Source organism: Ovis aries, chromosome X, assembly GCF_016772045.2.
Source record: "Ovis aries strain OAR_USU_Benz2616 breed Rambouillet chromosome X, ARS-UI_Ramb_v3.0, whole genome shotgun sequence".
In the NCBI taxonomy this organism is placed as follows: Eukaryota; Metazoa; Chordata; class Mammalia; order Artiodactyla; family Bovidae; genus Ovis; species Ovis aries.
Window position 1 is genome coordinate 37,953,790 of NC_056080.1, and position 18,910 is coordinate 37,972,699.

General features: G+C 40.3%; 2 protein-coding genes across 4 annotated transcripts in view; one reads left to right on the forward strand and one right to left on the reverse strand.

Moving 5' to 3' along the window:
- The window catches only part of OTC (ornithine transcarbamylase), an 80,959-nt gene extending 63,254 nt beyond the window's left edge, over nt 1–17,705 (forward strand). For 2 of the 3 annotated variants that reach the window (XM_004022002.6, XM_060408404.1), the window contains 2 exons: nt 1,035–1,172; nt 11,145–17,705. In XM_004022002.6, coding sequence (XP_004022051.1) covers nt 1,035–1,172; nt 11,145–11,204 — 198 coding nt within the window. In that variant the 3' untranslated portion in view covers nt 11,205–17,705. Of the gene's footprint in view, nt 1–1,034; nt 7,398–11,144 lie in introns of those variants that run through there. The other variant, XM_060408403.1, reaches the window with a different exon arrangement.
- On the reverse strand, nt 9,336–9,876 carry LOC114111301 (small ribosomal subunit protein eS24-like). Its single transcript, XM_042242566.2, has one exon. It carries the CDS (start codon nt 9,834–9,836, stop codon nt 9,438–9,440), a length of 399 nt encoding a protein of 132 aa, XP_042098500.1. The 5' UTR covers nt 9,837–9,876; the 3' UTR covers nt 9,336–9,437.
- Nucleotides 17,706–18,910: the final 1,205 nt, after the last annotated feature.

Sequence of the window (18,910 nt, forward strand, 5' to 3'; positions counted from 1 at the left end):
TAAACTGCTATCATATTCTTTAATATTATATCATATCATATTCTTTGCCCATTTTCTATAGTTTTTTTTTTTAACAAAACAAAAAAGGTTTAGCACAAAGGCAGTAATTTTGAGGGAAGAATTTATGAGGGAATATAGTTTTGAATCTGTAAGTAAACAATGAAAATGGATGGGAAAATGTAATTTTTAGGAATTAACTGTTAGAGAAAATTAAAATTGTTAGAACATTTACATGAAGAATGAATCACCTAGTGTATAGTGCCCATAATCCTGTTTAATGCACTATCTCAGAGCTCTTTTTCAACATTGCTTTAACTAGTAATTAAATTTGCTTCAAGTGCTAAAAACCATAATTTGGAGACAGGCTAAAAAATATCATACAATCATGTAAAGGCAACCTTTAATATATTGGGTTGGCCAAAAATTTCATTTTGGTTTTTCTGTACCATCTTATGGAAAAACCCAAATGAGCTTTTTGGCAAACCCAATACGTTGGGGTATAATTGATGATTTTTGCTCTAATCCGCATCTTACCCTAGTAGAATTCTTTACTGAAAGGTCCACTATCTCACTAGACAGAGTACTAGAAAACTGAATTAGTGGTTTTATTTGGAGTGGTGATCTTCCAAATTAAAAAAATGACTAGAAAGTTTCTTAAGCTGAAAGTATATACATTTCTGCTGGGTGCCTTGAGCTGAAAGCCCCAGTCTGCCCCTTTTTCTCTCCCTTTGCATGGACCTTTGAGCTTCCTGGTGGCTCAGACTATAAAAAGTCTGCCTGCAGTGCGGGAGATCTGGGTTCGATCCCTGGATCAGAAAGATCCCCTGGAGAAGGAAATGGCAACCCACTCCAGTATCCTTGCCTGGGAAATCCCATGGACAGAGGAGCCTGGCGGGCTACAGTCCATGGAGTCACAAAGAGTCGGACACAACTGAGTGACTTCACTTGACTCCAGGTCAGAGACGCTGACTCTGAAGAAGACAAATGTGATAGCTACAGATCAAAACGCAGTCTTATCTCCATCTCTTCTGTAGACTGCTAAAGTTGCTGCCCCTGACTGGACATTTTTACACTGCTTGCCCAGAAAGCCAGAAGAAGTGGACGATGAAGTGTTTTATTCTCCACGATCTCTTGTATTCCCAGAGGCCGAAAACAGAAAGTGGACAATCATGGTAAGCAAGAAATGGGGATTGGAGGATGGGGAGTTCTCTGTGTGGACCCAACTTGGTCATTCATGCCTTTTGGTAAACAATAAGCAGCTGGTATTACCCATATACATTACTTGCTCATATGGTATCTATTTTTTTCCAGAAAGTTTGCAATATATCATTAGTGCTTAAAGTATGTATAGTGTATTTTTAATGGAGTAAGACTGACCCCCATGTAAATATACCTATTTTAATAAAAATTCTTACCATTGTTGATCAGCCTGAACACTAGCCACCATTGCCTGTCAACCCTTATAGGTTGTATAATTCTTATACAATAATTTTATTATCCCCTTGTTAATGTTCACAGAAGTCCCTAATTCAGTGTCTGGCACAAAATGGGCATTCAAAGAAATCTTATTTCCTTCCTCCTCTCTTTCTTCCCTTCTATCATTGCCTAGGTAATTGTTTGGTTCTCTACTGGCTTTAGACAGTAGAGAAACATTGTTCTTAGGTATAGAACATTATCAAAATTGCAGCAAGACTAATCTTAAAAATTATTAGTCCCTTTAACAAAATGCCACTTGTTTATCTTCACCACCACTATTCTTGGAAACATTAACCTCACATCTCTGCTTTACAACGTCTCAAATACCATGTTTTTCTCTGGAAAATGGAACACTCCAGGGCCGTAATTTAGTACCACCATTTTGGTGATTTAACTGATCTCCATTACTATATCAGCTAGGGTCTTACTGGAAAACAAAAAAATCTACTTCGGGTAGAGAAATAAAAAGAAATTTGTAAAAAGACATTAGGCACTTCCCAGAATGATTCATTATTGTATATCACATATTCAGAAACACAGGCAGGAAAACTGCCCAACAACACTGTGCTTCTTTTGTAACCAAAACACCACTGACACAGCCTCCCATAGCCTGGTACCTAATGCCCTGGAAACTAAATGCCAGATAACCCATTATAGCTTCCATGGAGGAGAAAATGGCAAGTGGCTCCAGTATTCTTGCCTGGGAAATCCCATAGACAGAGGAGCCTGGCGTGCCATGGTACAGGGGATCGCAAAGATTCAGACACGACTGAACACGCACATAAACAAAACATTTAGTATGTTATCTAATACACTGTAAATATTGTTATTATAATTATCATCACCACTGTCATCTTCTAATAGTTGTTGATCTAATGCAGAGATTTGAGCTCCAGTATGGCTTCCCTGCTGGCTCAGCTGGTAAAGAATCCACCTACAATATGGGAGACCTGGGTTCAATCCCTGGGTTGGGAAGATCCCCGGGAGAAGGGAACGGTTACCCACTCCAGTATTCTTGCCTGGATAATTCCATGGACAGAGGAGCCTGGCAGGCTACAGTCCATGGTTGCAAAGAGTCAGACACGACTCAGCACACATGACTTCCTTTGCAATGAAAAGTGGTATATCAGGCCCAAGCTGTCATATCTAATAAGAGGAATGACTTTTTCTTTTTTTACTGTACCTTTCAGCTTACAGCCTCAGGACACTCACTTTGGCCAAAATGGCAATTATCATGTCAGTTAGACCAGTGCCTCTAAAGCTTTACATCCATCTGAATCACCTAGGGACTTGTTAAGTGCAAATTTGGATTTGGTCTGAGATGTGGCCCAAGATTCAGCATTTTTAATAAGCAACCAGGTAATGAAGTTGCTGCTGTCCTGCAGACCACATTTTGAACAGCGAAGATCAAGATGCAAAAAAAAAAAAAAAAGTGAGCTCTCCAACCATATACCTCAGGAAGAAACATAGCAGTGAATTTTCCTCAAGCTCTACTCTTTATCAGAAGATGACGGCAGTGACAAAGATAGATCAACCCAAATCTGTTAAAATAGATTCTTTTGTAGAAATTCAGGGGCCGGAGGGGTAACTAAAAGTAAATTTTCTAAAATGTAATTATGAAGATGCTCTGTACTTCTGAATTTTTAAAGAGCTTGTTATGCACTTGTGTGTATATATATTATATACATACACACACATATATATATACACGCATATTCACAGTGAAGTCTTATGCCCACCCATTTTCCACCATCTAAGTCCTACCACCCTCTCTCCATCTCCCACCTTCCTGAGGTATCCACTTCCCCTAATGGGTTCAGTTCAGTTCAGTCACTCAGTCGTGTCCGACTCTTTGCGACCCCATGAATCATAGCACACCAGGCCTCCCTGTCTGTCACCAACTCCCGGAGTTCACTCAGATTCACATCTATCGAGTCAGTGATGCCATCCAGCCATCTCATCCTCTGTTGTCCCCTTCTCCTTCTGCCCCCAATCCCTCCCAGCATCAGAGTCTTTTCCAATGAGTCAACTCTTCGCATGAGGTGGCCAAAGTACTGGAGTTTCAGCTTTAGCATCATTTCTTCCAAAGAAATCCCAGGGCTGATCTCCTTCAGAATGGACTGGTTGAATCTCCTTGCAGTCCAAGGGACTCTCAAGAGTCTTTTCCAACACCACAGTTCAAAAGCATCAAATCTTCCACACTCAGCCTTCTTCACAGTCTAACTCTCACATCCATACGTGACTACCAGAAAAACTATAGCCTTGACTAGATGGACCTTTGTTGGCAAAGTAATGTCTCTGCTTTCGAATATGCTATCTAGGTTGGTCATAATTTTTCTTCCAAGGAGTAAGCATCTTTTAATTTCATGGCTACAATCACCATCTGCTAAATATATTTAAAAAATAAGGTGTACAGCCATATTAAAATGAAAGTAAAGAATCTAAAATAGAAAGAATGCTTGACTGGGAGTGAGAAGACTTGAATTCTGTAACTGTCTTTGATACTAGTCAGCCATATCATTTTGGCTGTGTGACCTCTCTGGGTCTCAGTTTCCTTCCACATAAAATAAGTAGGTTGAGCTATCTAGATGGCAAATGACTTTTAATCTTAGGTCCTCAATCTCATCAACGGGCTACATGGAGTCCTATGTTCAAAAGCTTCTAAGCCTGCCTGTGGTCTCAGAAGGAAAGAGTGACATAACTGACTAGTGATACCTGACATGGATTTTGGAAGGGGGTTGGTAACGCACATGCTGTGCTCTTTATGTCTCCAAACCAGATGATGTGGACGTCCCACTGAGTTAAGTTCATTTCAGCAACCATATACTGAGCATCTACTGTGTGCCAGGTTCTCTGCCAGGCACTGCAGATTAAGAAAAAAAGGATATTATTCAGTCTCTGCACAGTCTGTACAATTCACAGAAGCATGGCATTTTCAAGCGGGATGAGACCTTACAGATTATCTAGTCTAAATTCCTATTTTATAGGCAAAGAAATTATTCCTAGATGGCTTATTTAGAATGGCATTTAGGCTCAGCACTGCTCTGCTAGATTCTTCTGGAATGTTCTAAACATACAATACCTGTTTTCCTCTAGAATCTCCCTATCCAACACAGTAGCCACTAGGGGCATGTGGCTATTTAAATTTAGACTTCAGCTAACTAAGTGGAGAAGGAAAGAGTACCCCAATCCAGTATTCTTGTCTGGAGAATTCCATGGACAGAGGAGCCTGGCAGGCTACAGTCCATGGGGTTGCAAAGAGTCAAACACAACTGAGCAACCAAACAACAAAAATGAACTAAAAGATAATAAAATATAAGATTCAATTCCTCAGACATACTAACCACATTTTAAGTGTTCAGTAGTCACAGAGGGCTGGTGGCTCTACACTATTTCTATTTGACAGCATAGACAGGGAATGTTTCCATCATGACAGAAAGTCCGACTGGGCAGTGCTACTGTCTGAAGGGTGATTTCCACACACACAGTTTCATTTACAGTCAGGATAGAAGAAGGAAGGAGAGACACCATCCAGCCTCAAGTTCTGAGGTGCCCGTAATGACTAATGTAATAACTAAATAGGTGAAGGGCTTGTTCTAAAAGCACATAACGTTTTTAAAGCAAACGTGTACTCATTCAGCACTCACACTAGCTTTTTAAGGCCGTCATACTGGGAGATTTCCAGCAGTGCTTTTCAGAACATTCTGGTAATCACATCATTCTCTCCATAGTGCACAGGCCTTTGGATCTCTTTGTTTAAAAAAAAAAAGAAAAAGAAAACAACACACACATACACACACACACACACACACACACACACACACCCCTTCTCCTCACCACAAAGCTTGCTTTTATATTTTTCAATAATTACTAAGGCTACAAGACTCACGAAACGTGAGGTGGGTTTCTTCCTCTGCCTACAAATTTTACTGTGGAGCTAAAGAAACCTAAAGGGACCCTGCAAAAAATCTGCCACTTCAAAGTACTACTATCAGGATGACCTTTAGATATATAACGCCATTGCAATGCAGTTCACAGTATTTTACCATCTCTTCTCTCCAAGTGAGGGGTGCCAGATAAAATGCAGGATACCCAGCTACATTGGAGTTTCAAATGTGGTGTGGTGTTTAGACAATCTATTAAGACAATAAATAATTGTTTAGTATAGACATGTCCTAAGGCCTTTCTTCACAGCTCAGTCGGTAAAGAATTTGCCTGCAATGCAGGAGACCTAGGTTCAATACCTGGGTCAGGAAGATCCCCTGGAGAAGGAAATGGCACCCCACTCCAGTATTCTTGCCTGGAGAACCCCATGAACAGAGGAGCCTGGCGGGCTACAGTCCCTGGGGTCGCAAGAGTCAGACACGACTTAGCGACTAAACACCACCACCAGTAGACATGTCCTATGTAATATTTAGGGCTTCCCTGGTGGCTCAGAGGTTAAAGCGTCTGCCTGCAATGCAGGAGACCTGGGTTCGATCCCTGGGTGGGGAAGATCCCCTGGAGAAGGAAATGGCAACCCACTCCAGTATTCTTGCCTGGAGAATCCCACGGACAGAGGAGCCTGGTGGGCTACAGTCCATGGGGTCGCAAGAGTTGGACACAACTTAGCGACTAAACACCACCACCAATAGACATGTCCTATGTAATATTTGGAACATTCTTATAGTTTAAGAAAAATTGTTGTTGACCTGAAATGCCTACTTACGTATGTACGTATATATGTATGTCTGTATCTAACTAAATCTGGCAGCAGCTCTACTCATAATTAACTTTCTAAGATTTAATATTTGAAAATAAATTTGACATATGCTATGACCATTAAAAACAAAACCAAACCTAAGAGGTGATCCCAGGAGCCCATAAAAAAGCTTAAAGTATTTTACTGGAAGATGTTCTTATCCTAGTGTTTGACCTTTCTGTCTTCTTCCTGTCATTCAGATCTCAACTTAAATGTCACTCTTTAACAAGATTTTCCCTGTCCACCCTCTCTAAGTGGTTCCCCAACCTCCTTTATCCTGTTTTTTTCTTTTTTGTAATTTTTAATGACATTTATCACTCCTTGATATTTTATTTTTCATTTGTTACCTGTCCACTCCCTATAATGATATGTGCTCAATACATTTTTGTAGCCTGAAGGCAATACAGAATACTGTTTAGTTTTCGAACATGGGCTTTGGAAATCAAGTTAAAATTCTGGCTCTCTGTGTGGTTTTGGGAAAGTATCATAACTCCTCTAAGTCCAGTTTATTCATATGGAAACGGTGGTCAAGGAATAGGACAGGCAGGTACAGATCCACGCCTCACTGCCACCACTCAGGAAATACCTGTGCTTCAGTCTGCTCATCTGTATTTCCTATCTCTTCCTGCCTCACACAGTGGAAAAGGATATTACATAGTCTGGTCAAAAAGCAACAGCACTCAGACATAAAAAGGAATGAATCTGAGTCATTTGTACTGATGTGGATAAACGCAGAGCCTGTTGTACAAAGTGAAGTAAGTTAGAAAGAGAAAAACAAGTATCATATATTAATGCATCTATATGGAATCTAGAAACACAGTACTGATGAACCTATTTGCATGACAGGAATAGAGATGCAGATGCAGAGAACGGATTTGTGGACACAGGGAAGAGGGGTGGATGAACTGAGAAAGTAGCGCTGACATACATACACTACCCTGTGTAAAACACATGGCCAGTGGCAAGCTGCTGCAGAGCACAGGGAGCTCAGCTTGGTGCTCTGCGAGACCTAGAGGCGTGGCATTGGCAAGGGGTGTGGGAGGGAGGCTCAAGAGGGAGGGGATATATGTATGCTTAGAGCTGATTCACTTTGTTTTACAGCAGAAGCCAATACAACATTGTAAAGCAATTATATTTCAATGAAAATAAAATAAAAGGAAGAGGAAAAAAAAAAAAAAAAGCAAGAGCAAGTACCTGAAAGGCAGTAAAACTACCTCTTAAGAGCGGAGTCAGAGAAACTTGGGTCCAAACCCAGTTCTGTGTTGTTTCCAGGCTTGAGTTTCTCATCTGGAAGTGATAATAGTAGAGATTCCCTTAGAAGGTTGTTGTGTTACATGAGCTAATTTACAAACACTTCTCTCTACCTAACTGCAGTACCTAGCACAGTGATAATATCAGCAACAGTGATGACAACAAATATTGATGGTAAGACACTTAGTCTGGTACATAGTAAGCACTCAGTCAGCATTTGTTGTCATCACTGTTTCTGATATTATTACGATTGTTGTGATTTTGGAAGTTGGGAAGAGTAAAAGTGAAAATTCCTGTTTGCTGCTGATGGCCTGATGGGAAGCTGTACTCTAGCTGATAAATATTCTTTTAGGAGAATCCAGATTCAGAAAGACATTATTCATTAACCTTAATAATTTGCATCTAATTTATTCTAAACTTTTCTAGGCTACAAGTATCCAAACCACAGTGCAAACACAAGGATGGGAGGAATTCTATTTCTCCACAACCAGCCAATAGGCAGTCAGTTCAGTTCAGTCGCTCAGTTGTGTCCAACTCTTTGCAACCCCATGAATCGCAGCACGCCAGGCCTCCCTGTCCATCACCAACTCCCGGAGTTCACCCAAACTCATATCCATCAAGTTGGTGATGCCATCCAGCCATCTCATCCTCTATCGTCCCCTTCTCCTGCCCTCAATCTTTCCCAGCATCAGGGTCTTTTCCAGTGAGTCAGCTCTTCGCATCAGATGGCCAAAGGATTGGAGTTTCAGCTTCAACATCAGTCCTTCCAATGAACACCCAGGACTGATCTCCTTTAGGATGGACTGGTTGGATCTCCTTGCAGTTCAAGGGACTCTCAAGAGTCTTCTCCAACACCACAGTTCAAAAGCATCAATTATTCTGCGCTCATCTTTCTTTATAGTCCAACTCTCACATCCATACATGACCACTGGAAAAACTATAGCCTTGACTAGAAGGACCTTTGTTGACAAAGTAATGTCTCTGCTTTTAAAAATTTGTTTATATTTTGTTGTTTTTTAATTAACATGATTAAAAGTGACAGCATATTTTATTATCTTAGATACTTACCTATTTGTGTGGGTATATATATATATATATACACATATATACACATATGCATATATACATATACGTATATATGTGTGTGTATATGTGTGTGTATATATATATACCATCTGAGTCACTTTTTAATATGCTGTTTAGGTTGGTCATAACTTTCCTTCCAAGGAGCTAGTGTCTTTAATTTCATGGCTGCAATCACCATCCACAGTGATTTTGGAGCCCAGAAAAATAGTCAGCCACTGTTTCCACTGTTTCCCCATCTATTTGCCATGAAGTGATGGGACTAGATGACATGATCTTAGTTTTCTAAATGTTAAGCTTTAAGCCAACTTTTACACTCTCCTCTTTCACTTTCATCAAGAGGCTCTTTAGTTCTCCTTTGCTTTCTGCCATAAGGGTGGTGTCATTTGCATATCTGAGGTTATTGATATTTCTCCTGGCAATCTTGATTCCAGCTTGCGCTTCCTCTAGTCCAGCGTTTCTCATGATGTACTCTGCATATAAGTTAAATAAGCAGGGTGACAATATACAGCCTTGACGTACTCCTTTTCCTATTTGGAACCAGTCTGTTGTTCCATGTCCAGTTCTAACTGTTGCTTCGTAACCTGCATATAGGTTTCTCAAGAGGCAGGTCAGGTGGTCTGGTATTCCCATCTCTTTCAGAATTTTCCACAGTTTATTGTGGTCCACACAGTCAAAGGCTTTGGCATATTCAATAAAGCAGAAGTGGATGTTTTTTCTGGAACTCTCTGGCTTTTTCAATGATCCAGCAGTTGGTGGCAATTTGATCTCTGGTTCCTCTGCCTTTTCTTTTTCTTTTCTTTTCTTTTTTTTTAAAGGTCTTAGTTTATTTTCTCTTTCATGAAAAATCTGCACAATCGCCACAGATACAGTCACTGCAGAATCTTTACTCCTTCTTTTTGCCAGCACCAACGTTGGCCTTTGCAGTCCCCCTGACATTCTTCATTCTGTTCTTGCATTCCTTTCGCTGTTTTCTTGAGGTCTTTTTCTTCTCATACAGGCCATGTCTTGCAAGCCTATGTTTGGGCTCATTCTTCTTCGCGTAATCCAAGGAATCGTAAATCATGCCGAAGCCAGTTGTCTTGCCACCACCAAAATGAGTTCTGAATCCAAATACAAAGATGACATCTGGTGTGGTCTTGTACATTTTGGCCAGTTTTTCCCGAATTTCTGTTTTAGGTACTGTTGCCTTTCCAGGGTGAAGAACATCGATGACCATTTGTTTCCGCTGAAGCAGTCGGTTGGTCATGAACTTCCTAGTCCGGATAGTTACTGTGTCGTTCATGATGGCGGCTGATCTTCAAGCAGCCAGGGAGGAAAAGAGCTCCTCTGCCTTTTCTAAAACCAGCTTGAACATCTGGAAGTTCATGGTTCACGTATGCTAAAGCCTGGCTTGGAGAATGTTGAGCATTACTTTACTAATGTGTGAGATGAGTGCAACTGTGTGGTAGTTGAGCATTCTTTGGCATTGCCTTTCTTTGGGATTGGAATGAAAACTGACCTTTTCCAGTCCTGTGGCCACTGCTGAGTTTTCCAAATTTGCTGGCATATTGAGTACAGCACTTTCACAACATCATCTTTCAGGATTTGAAATAGCTCCACTGGAATTCCATCACCTCCCCTAGCTTTGTTCGTAGTGATGCTTTCTAAGGCCCACTTGACTTCACATTCCAGGATGTCTGGCTCTAGATGAGCGATCATGCCATTGTGATTATCTGGGTCATGAAGATCTCTTTTGTTCTTCTGTGTATTCTTGCCACCTCTTCTTAATATCTTCTGCTTCTGTTAAGTCCATACCATTTATGTCCTTTATTGAGCCCATTTTGCATGAAATGTTCCCTTGGTATCTCTAATTTTCTTGAAGTGATCTCTAGTCTTCCCCATTCTGTTGTTTTCTTCTATTTCTTTGCATTGATCACTGAGGAAGGCTTTCTTATCTCTCCTTGCTATTCTTTTGGAACTCTGCATTCAAATGGGTATATCTTTCCTTTTCTCCTTTGCTTTTCGCTTCCCTTCTTTTCACAGCTATTTTTAAGGCCTCCTCAGACAGCCATTTTTCTTTTTTGCATTTCTTTTTCTTGGGGATGGTCTTGATTCCTGTCTCCTGTACAATGTCACAAACCTCCATCCATAGTTCATCAGGTACTCTGTCTATCAGATCTAGTCCCTTAAATCTATTTCTCACTTCCACTGTATAGTCATAAGGAATTTGATTTAGGTCATACCTGAATGGTCTAGCGGTTTTCTCCACTTTCTTCAATTTCAGTGAGTAGGCTTCACTTAAGACTAGAAAAGCCAGTCATGGCTACTGCCCTGGTACCTCCATTCGGCTCTCACCTGCACTGGTCCCGGAATGAGGCCCAAAATAGCATGATGTTTGTGTATGTATTTGGGTCATCATGATCCCTCATGAGCTCCCTTAATAAAAATAAGTATTAGTTTGGAAGCGACCCTTTATCATTTCCTTAGGAAAACTCATGTCTGCCATAGACCTTCAAAGCTGTAACCCAGATCCTCTTCCATAGGTCCCTAAGTAGGATCTTGCTAATATTTACCCATTTCTTTCTTTCTCTTTCTCTGTGTGTCATTCCAGGCTGTCATGGTATCCCTGCTGACAGATTATTCGCCTCAGCTCCAGAAGCCAAAGTTTTGATGCATTGATGCTTCTCAAGAGAGAAACCATGTTCTTCAGGAACAGAATGAGTCAGTTTATGAGAGAAGGAGAAGAGAAGAGAACAAATCACAGAAATAAAGAAATTCTAACACATGGTATAGGTGAATGGTATGATATTGCTTTGCCACTGTGAAACCTTCCTGAAGCTCCTAATTTCAGTGCTGATGCACTGTAACATGTGGCTTAACTTGGTTTAAACTTTCTAATTCACAATTTCTGAGTTACATTTGGGTACGATATTAATAAGCATACACACTTGCTTCAACTAAACATAAAATACTGTGTTCATAACACATAATGCCTATGCCATTACAGGTAATCTATGCTTATTGCTCTAATAAATTATCACCCGCGCTAATTTATAAGTAAACATTTACCAGGAAGTAGCTGCTGGCAGACCTATGGGCTGTGCTCATATCCCCTAGGACCAACAAGGAAGCCAAATGATCCATCTTGCTGATTCAACCAATTTGCAGGCAAATGGGGTAGACACACATTCAGTTAGGGAGGCAAAATGATGAAATTCTTAGAAAAACAGCTATAATTGTATCCAAACTCTGGAGTTTTTCTAGTCATTTGTGAAAGGAGGGTCCTTCAAGAGCACACATCTCTCTTCTGTAATGAATACTTAATGCTACAAGCCTAAAGAAGCCTTTGTGAACAAGTGGTAAAACCACGGATACCTAAGTAGGAATATAATGTCCATTAGTGACGTTTTTATAGGTTCAAATTCTCCAGCAGGAGCAATTTAATTTTTTTTCATGTTTGTGTTTGTCATGCAGCTCATCATACCATGCACTGGATATTTCCATAAGTCCACTACTTGCCACATTTTAGTTTATATTTTCCTCTAATTTTTCTTCAAGCTAAGAACAATTTGTACCACTGGATTATTATGTAATTAAAGCTAGATGTCTCTTGTGGGTGAACGAAATGTGTAGTATTGAACTATTATGATATAATTTAAAATCTTTAGTTCAAATGTTAAATAAGTGAAACTTTTCAAAAGTAATGTATTTTATAGAGGACAAGAAGAGTAATTAACTTGACATTCCATTTCTACTATTAGAAGAATGTTTCCAGCCTAGTTGACTGATATTCTTCAGCAGATAGCTGAGTTAAATGAGTGAGTATGAGATGAATTACAAATTAGATCTGCAATGAAGATGCAATAAAACATATTTAGTAGGGAGAGGGGGAAGCGCATAATTTTACAGGGGAAAAATTCAATTTTTCTAGTAAATAACAAAGGTGACTTTCACATTGATGGCGATTTATTGGGAGCACTTGAGAAAGAAAGAGTGGAGTTTTGTAAGCTGTCTTCTTTCAGCAGAGAGTATAAGGACAATTTAACCAAGAGGTGCTGTGTGGGTTGTAGGGGCTTTCCCTCAAACTGCCTCCATACAAAGGACATGATCCTGAGTAATATTCCCACTTTCTAAATGGTCCCCTATAGCAGGAGTCCCTCAACCTTGGAGATCTAATGCCTGGTGATCTGAGGTGGAGCTGATGTGATAATAATAGAAATAAAGTGTATAATAAACGTAATGCACCTGAAGCATCCTACAACCACCCCCCACCCCCAGTCTGTGGAAAAACTGTCTCCCACGAAACCCATCCCTGGTGCCCAAAAGGTTGGGGACTGCTGCCCTACGACAATGAACTCTCATCTCTTTATTGGTTATTCTTAGAACCAAAGAGGAGGTACAATCTTCTTTCCTCAAAGGGAAAGAACTTTTATCATTCCCTTGTCAAAATGTAGTCACTACCTCAAAAAGTCCCAAAGCTTTCTTTTTTATGAACACACCATTTAACATGGTTCTCGACCCAAACCTGTAAGCCTATAGGAATTTATTTGCTTTCTTAACTTTTCCTCTTAAGAAGACATTATTTATATTGTCAATTTATAAAGAAAACTAGGGAAGGAAGACTTAGTACTATTTTTTTTTCCAAAGCTATTTTATCTCCTGTTTCATTTTATCTTTTCCTCCTTCATTCCCTTTCCTGTGTAGCTACTGCAATGACAGAGATTAACAAAAACTCCAGCAATGACCTTTGGGTCACTGGTGCAGTAGATCCTATCAACTTAATTAATATAACTAGTCAAAGAGTGCCTTTCTTCCAGGCTTTCTCCACTGTAACACTGGAAGTAAAAAATATCATATGATTATACTGCAATGGGGGCTTCCCAGGTGGTACTAGTGGTAAAGAACCCCCAGGCCAATGCAGGAGATTTAAGAGATGCTGGTTCAATCCCTGAGTCAGGAAGATCCCCTGGAGGAGCCATGGCAACCCACTCCTGTATTTTCGCAGTAATGAGTTTCTAGGAACTTTGGAAAAATAATTCTACAACAGATATTTTGAATGAATATTGTGCTAATGATTTGACTATTATAATGTCCCCAAGCAGAAAGATCTGCCTAGATTAACATGGTAATGCCACATTTGATCTCCTACATAAATAAGTGACTCTAGAACTTCAGTTAAAATGGTGAGAGCCTCTTGATCAATGCTAAAGACCTAAGGCAAACCTTGTCACATAATAAAAAGGTATAAAGAATACATACAGACAGGGTGTCCAGAACAGTCTTTCTTCGGGCCTTTTTGTCTTGGACATTCTCATCAATGAAGATGAGCTGCAGGATGTCTTGAGACATGGCATCACTCAGCAATTTTGTAGGCTTGATGACAAACATGAAAGGTCACACCAAAGAATGGAAAACCAGTCTGGTTACAATGATTGGACACCTACAACTGGGAGCACCATATACTGACATCCAAGATGTACTCTGTGCCAACGTCTCAGGTAAAGGTGTGTCTAAAGAATCTGCCTGAAATGCAAGAGACCTGGTTTTGACCCCTGGGTTGGGAAGATCCCCTGGAGGGAATGGCAACCCACTCCAGTATTCTTGCCTGGAAAATCCCACAAAAAGAGGAGCCTGGCGGGCTACGGTTCATGGGGTTGCAGAGTCAGACATGACTGAGCAACTAACACTTTTACTTTTTCAAAGGTAAGGGCTAAAACCTGGTCTACACTTCAAATATCAAGGCTTGTGCCTCCTTAGAGCCTTACAGCCAGGAGGAAGGAATGACTTTTTTAAAGTTGCCCACCCAGAGGGTATACTTTTCAGTGTTTTATAAGCCAAAAAAGGCACCCAAAAGTCACACAAAAGTATCTGGTAGGGTTAACCCTACTTTCAATTATTTACATCAGGAATTTTTTTCAATATCACCTTGTACTTGTTAAAGTGAGACATATAGGGACACTTCAGTGAGGATTTAGGCATTTTGCCTGTTTCTGTCACAGTTTCAAAATTCCAGAATGGAAATGATAGCATCTGTCCATTTTTGTGTGGCAAATACATGACACATCATGGAGGCAGGAATCTGCAATCAACTCTGAAGTTCTTTAATTAAAAAAAATTAATCCCTAATAATTGTCCAGAAAATTTAGCATCAATTATTGAGAAAAGAATCTTGGTCAGAGCAAAGGGAAGTGCATTCCTTTATATGAATTAAATCTTTTCACAGACTGAGGAATGCCTGACTTGTATCAATGACACTAGACTTAGTTTCTAACTGATGTTCTTCTGGAGCTCATTCCCAGAGGCAAGGCGAGCACAACAGCTGCCTTCTGGAACAAAATCATTAGGTAAAAAAATTTTTGAACTGAAATGAGGCTTAGAAATAATCCAGATCATCCCTTCAGTTTACAAAAGAAGGAAACAGGAAACAGCAACAAAATATTCCTAGGAGAGAAAGATATTCTACAGGGAGGGATTATGCATGTGTTCAGCACCCCTCCACAAACTATCTGGGATCCTTCAAAGGCTGAGTGGGGAATAGGGAACTGGCTGGTCTGGGACTGTGACTCTGTGAGGCCAGCAGAGGAGAGGAGAGCTCACACGTAAGCCGAGATAGATACAGACATTCAGAGGTGTAAACAGAGATCCAAAAAGCATTCATGGAGTCGATGCTGTTGGTGTCCCATCCAGATGTCTGTTATCTGGCCTCACCCATCCCCCAGCTGCCATCAGGGCTAGATACTGATGGCTCACAGCTGCTCGTTTTTCTGAAACACTATCCTCAACCAACCAGGAACCACTTAGCCCAGGACGTTAGACTCTCGCCGTCATCCGTCATCCCACTACTGGCAGTTCACAGCCAATGAGTAACTGACAGAGAGGATCTCTTCCCTCCAGGCAAGACGAACCCAGTGGTGAAATTCATGCCCCAGGCTGAAGCCAGTATCTGTTGGAGACCACATCCTTGGTCGTTGTTATTTTTGCTGTTTCGTTACTCAGTCGTGTCCGACCCTTTTTTTCAACCCCATGGACTGTAACCTGCCAGGCTATCCTGTCCATGGGATTTCCCAGGCAAGAATACTGGAGTGGGTTGCCATTTGCTTCTCCAGAGGATCTTCCCAACCTAGGGATGGAGCTTTGGCAGGAGGCTTCTTTACCACTGAGCCACCCGGGAAGCCCAAGCTGATGCTTAACCTTCTTCCCTCGTTTCTAAGAGTGCTCCTTCAATAAATCATTTGCACAAGAGTTCCCATCTCAGGCTCTGCTTCTCAGGAATCTGATCTGATACATGAATAAGATTTTTCAGAGGTTTGCGCTGCTCTGCTGATCCTTCAGGCATCAAGGGAGGAGTAGGAAGTTAAGTGGCCATTAGACAAATGGAGAAGAGCTCAAACTTCAGCAAGCAAAAATGTTTCCGGTTACCAGGATCAGTCTTCCTTAAAAAGGAAGCAGACCATTATAAATAACAAATATGTTCCTGTCACATGTTCAAATTCATAATGAGGGATTTATTAGCTGTGTGGAATAGACCTATTTTCTTTCCCCAGAGAGGAGTACCTCTGAATTAACTGACACAATATTGCAGGTTTATTTATGTGATAGTTTAACACCTTTAGAGGTTGGTGCCTCTGGCACCTCATCTGTCCTTGGTCCTTCTTCCCCACTTCCCTTCAAAGCTACTTATTCAGCAGGTCTGGACCAGGGCCTGAGAATCTGCATTTTTAACATGTCCCCAGGGATTTCAATGCTGCCAGTCCAGGGACCACACTTTGAGAACCATTGGTATGAGGTACTGCTAAAGAATTATTGGAGGTGTCTTTATCTCCACATCCATAAAGCACCATCATAAAGCATTTGACATAACCCAGATCCTCTGACTATTAATCTGTCTTTGGAGCCACTGAGGCCTGGATTTTATCCCTTCTCTGCTACACAACAGCCATCCAATCCCACTTTCCTTATCTGTGAAATGAGAATTATAATGCCCATCTCATAGTGTTGCGAAAATATTTAAATGAAGTAACACATATAAGGGTATTTGGCTTAAAGCCAGTGCTAAATAAACACCAGCCTCCTTTAATTTGATTGATTGTTTCTAATACTTTTATATTTTTTCTTTTACCTTTATAACAAAATTATATCCCACCATCAGCAACATTGAGTTGAACAGCTGGTGTCCAAAAAAGGGCAAAGAATGAGTTTGTCCTCTGAAGTTGGCAGAACCCAGCAGTTAATGCTTCAGTAGAGCTATATCTTTCTAGAAGCTGGTTTGTGAATACATATGCTACCCAGGTGAGTGGCTTGGCTCTTTGCCCAACTGAATCATAGAAGCCAATAAGTCCCCAAATCTAATCAAACTGACAACTCTTGCTTAGGGAAGCATGACAGGAATGTACATTTATGTGAAATAAATTTGAGGCATTTGACTTTGAGTCTAGCTGATAAAAGGGGAAAGGGATTAGGGAGCACTCATCAGGGTTTATTTATCTTTGTTTGAGGCTAGAAGTGCTCAGAGGAAGAAATTTTCAAACTGTTCTTAAGGCAGCAGTTCTTAAATGTTTTGTTCTTAGGACCTCTTTATGCTCTCATAAATTAGAAAGATCTCAAAGATATTCCTTTATGTGGTATATATCACATTAGAAATTAAAGCTGAGCAATTTCAGAAGTATTTATATATTGATTAATTTACAGTTAACAATACTAGACCTATAATAGTTTATGAAAATAACAAAGTTCATGAATAGAGTGGATGACATTGATTTGTTTTTCGCATCTTTGCTGCCTGCCTTAATAGAAGACATCTGTATTCTCATATCTGTTTCTGCTTTCCACCCATGGTACTGTGTTGGTTTGAAGTAAAGTGAGATGATCCAACCTCACAGATATAAGCAGTTAAAACAGGAAGTAGCTTTTCAAATAATCATCAATATTCTTGGATGTTACACTGAAACTCTGCAAGTGATAGCTCCTTAGAGATGAGTTGCAATGTGGGATCTGACCACATCAGTGAACTTTTCTACACTGTTAGGTGAAACTTCACTTTGAATAAATCTTTTGCACATGTGTGATTCCACATCAGTCATTTGGAAAATATTAGGTCACTGATTCATGCAGATCTTCCAAATAATGCTGTATTACATTATGGAAAATTAAAAAATTGCATTTGTTCACACCACCACTGCTTTGGTCTGAATGTTTGTGTGCCCCCAAAATTCATATGTTAAAATCCTAGCCCCTAAAGATTATGGTATTAGTATGTGGGGCCCTTGGGAAATACTTAGGTCATGAGGATGGGGCCCTCATGAATGAGATAAATGCCCTCGTAAAAGGGACTATCCAGAGTTCCCTAGCTCCTTCTGCCAGGCTAGGACACAGAAGGCACTGACTATGAACCAGGTATAGGGTCCTCACCAGAGCATAATCATACTGGGTACATTTATCTTGGACTTCCCAACCTCCAGAACCACGGGAAGTAAATGTCTACAGCCGCCTGAACAGGCTAAAACAATGACCTATCTCATTAGAAAAGTATTTAAGTATTGCAAAGGGGATAAAAATTTTACACAATTCTGATTTTCTCCTGAAGGCTCAAATTTTATCTTTGGCAACAAATACCTTCACTTACGTTGCTTGACAGGTTCACCTCGTTCATTTTCAAGATGTCTGCCAAATGACCATAGTTTGTGAGTTTTTTTTTTTAATTAGAACTTGTGTATCATACAAAAGGCAGCTAGTTTAACATACATCTCAAAGAACTGCACATGTTATTTTCTTCAAGACAATCATCACATTTTGTTATGCAACAGACTTAGTGCTTACTTCTTATGTCATCACACAGAATATTAAAGAAACATGTATTAAAAATTTAATATTAATAATTTTTACTGATTCATCAAGGGCATTAATAAGTGAACCTTTTAAAAAAATTCTTGGATGTGATAACAAAGAGTAAAATGACTTTTGATTCTATTGCCTTCATTTGTGCTAAGGTGTCAGCAGTCTTGCCTACCCTTCCTTGTGTACCATCTGCTGATGCTGCTGGTGCAGGAACCACCCACTGTGAAGCAAGGTCGTGTACTGCCTCCAGAGAACCATGGAAGGCCAAGTGGAAAGAGCTCTAGAACACCCATTTCTGATTAAACCAGAACAGCTGACTCAAGTCTAATTTTATCTAATTAAATATTTAGCAGCATTCCCCAAAGGGCTTCCCTGATAGCTCAGTTGCTAAAGAATCTGCCTGCCATGTAGGAGGCCCTGGTTCAATTCCTGAGTCAGGAAGATCCGCTGGAGAAGGGATAGGCTACCCACTCCAGTATTCTTGGGCTTCCCTTGTGGCTCAGCTGGTAAAAAAATTTGCCTGCAGTGCAGAAGACCTGGGTT

Bases quoted from the DNA above. Each gene is read 5' to 3' on its own strand.
- LOC114111301 (XM_042242566.2), bottom strand. From the start codon at position 9,836: ATGAACGACACAGTAACTATCCGGACTAGGAAGTTCATGACCAACCGA.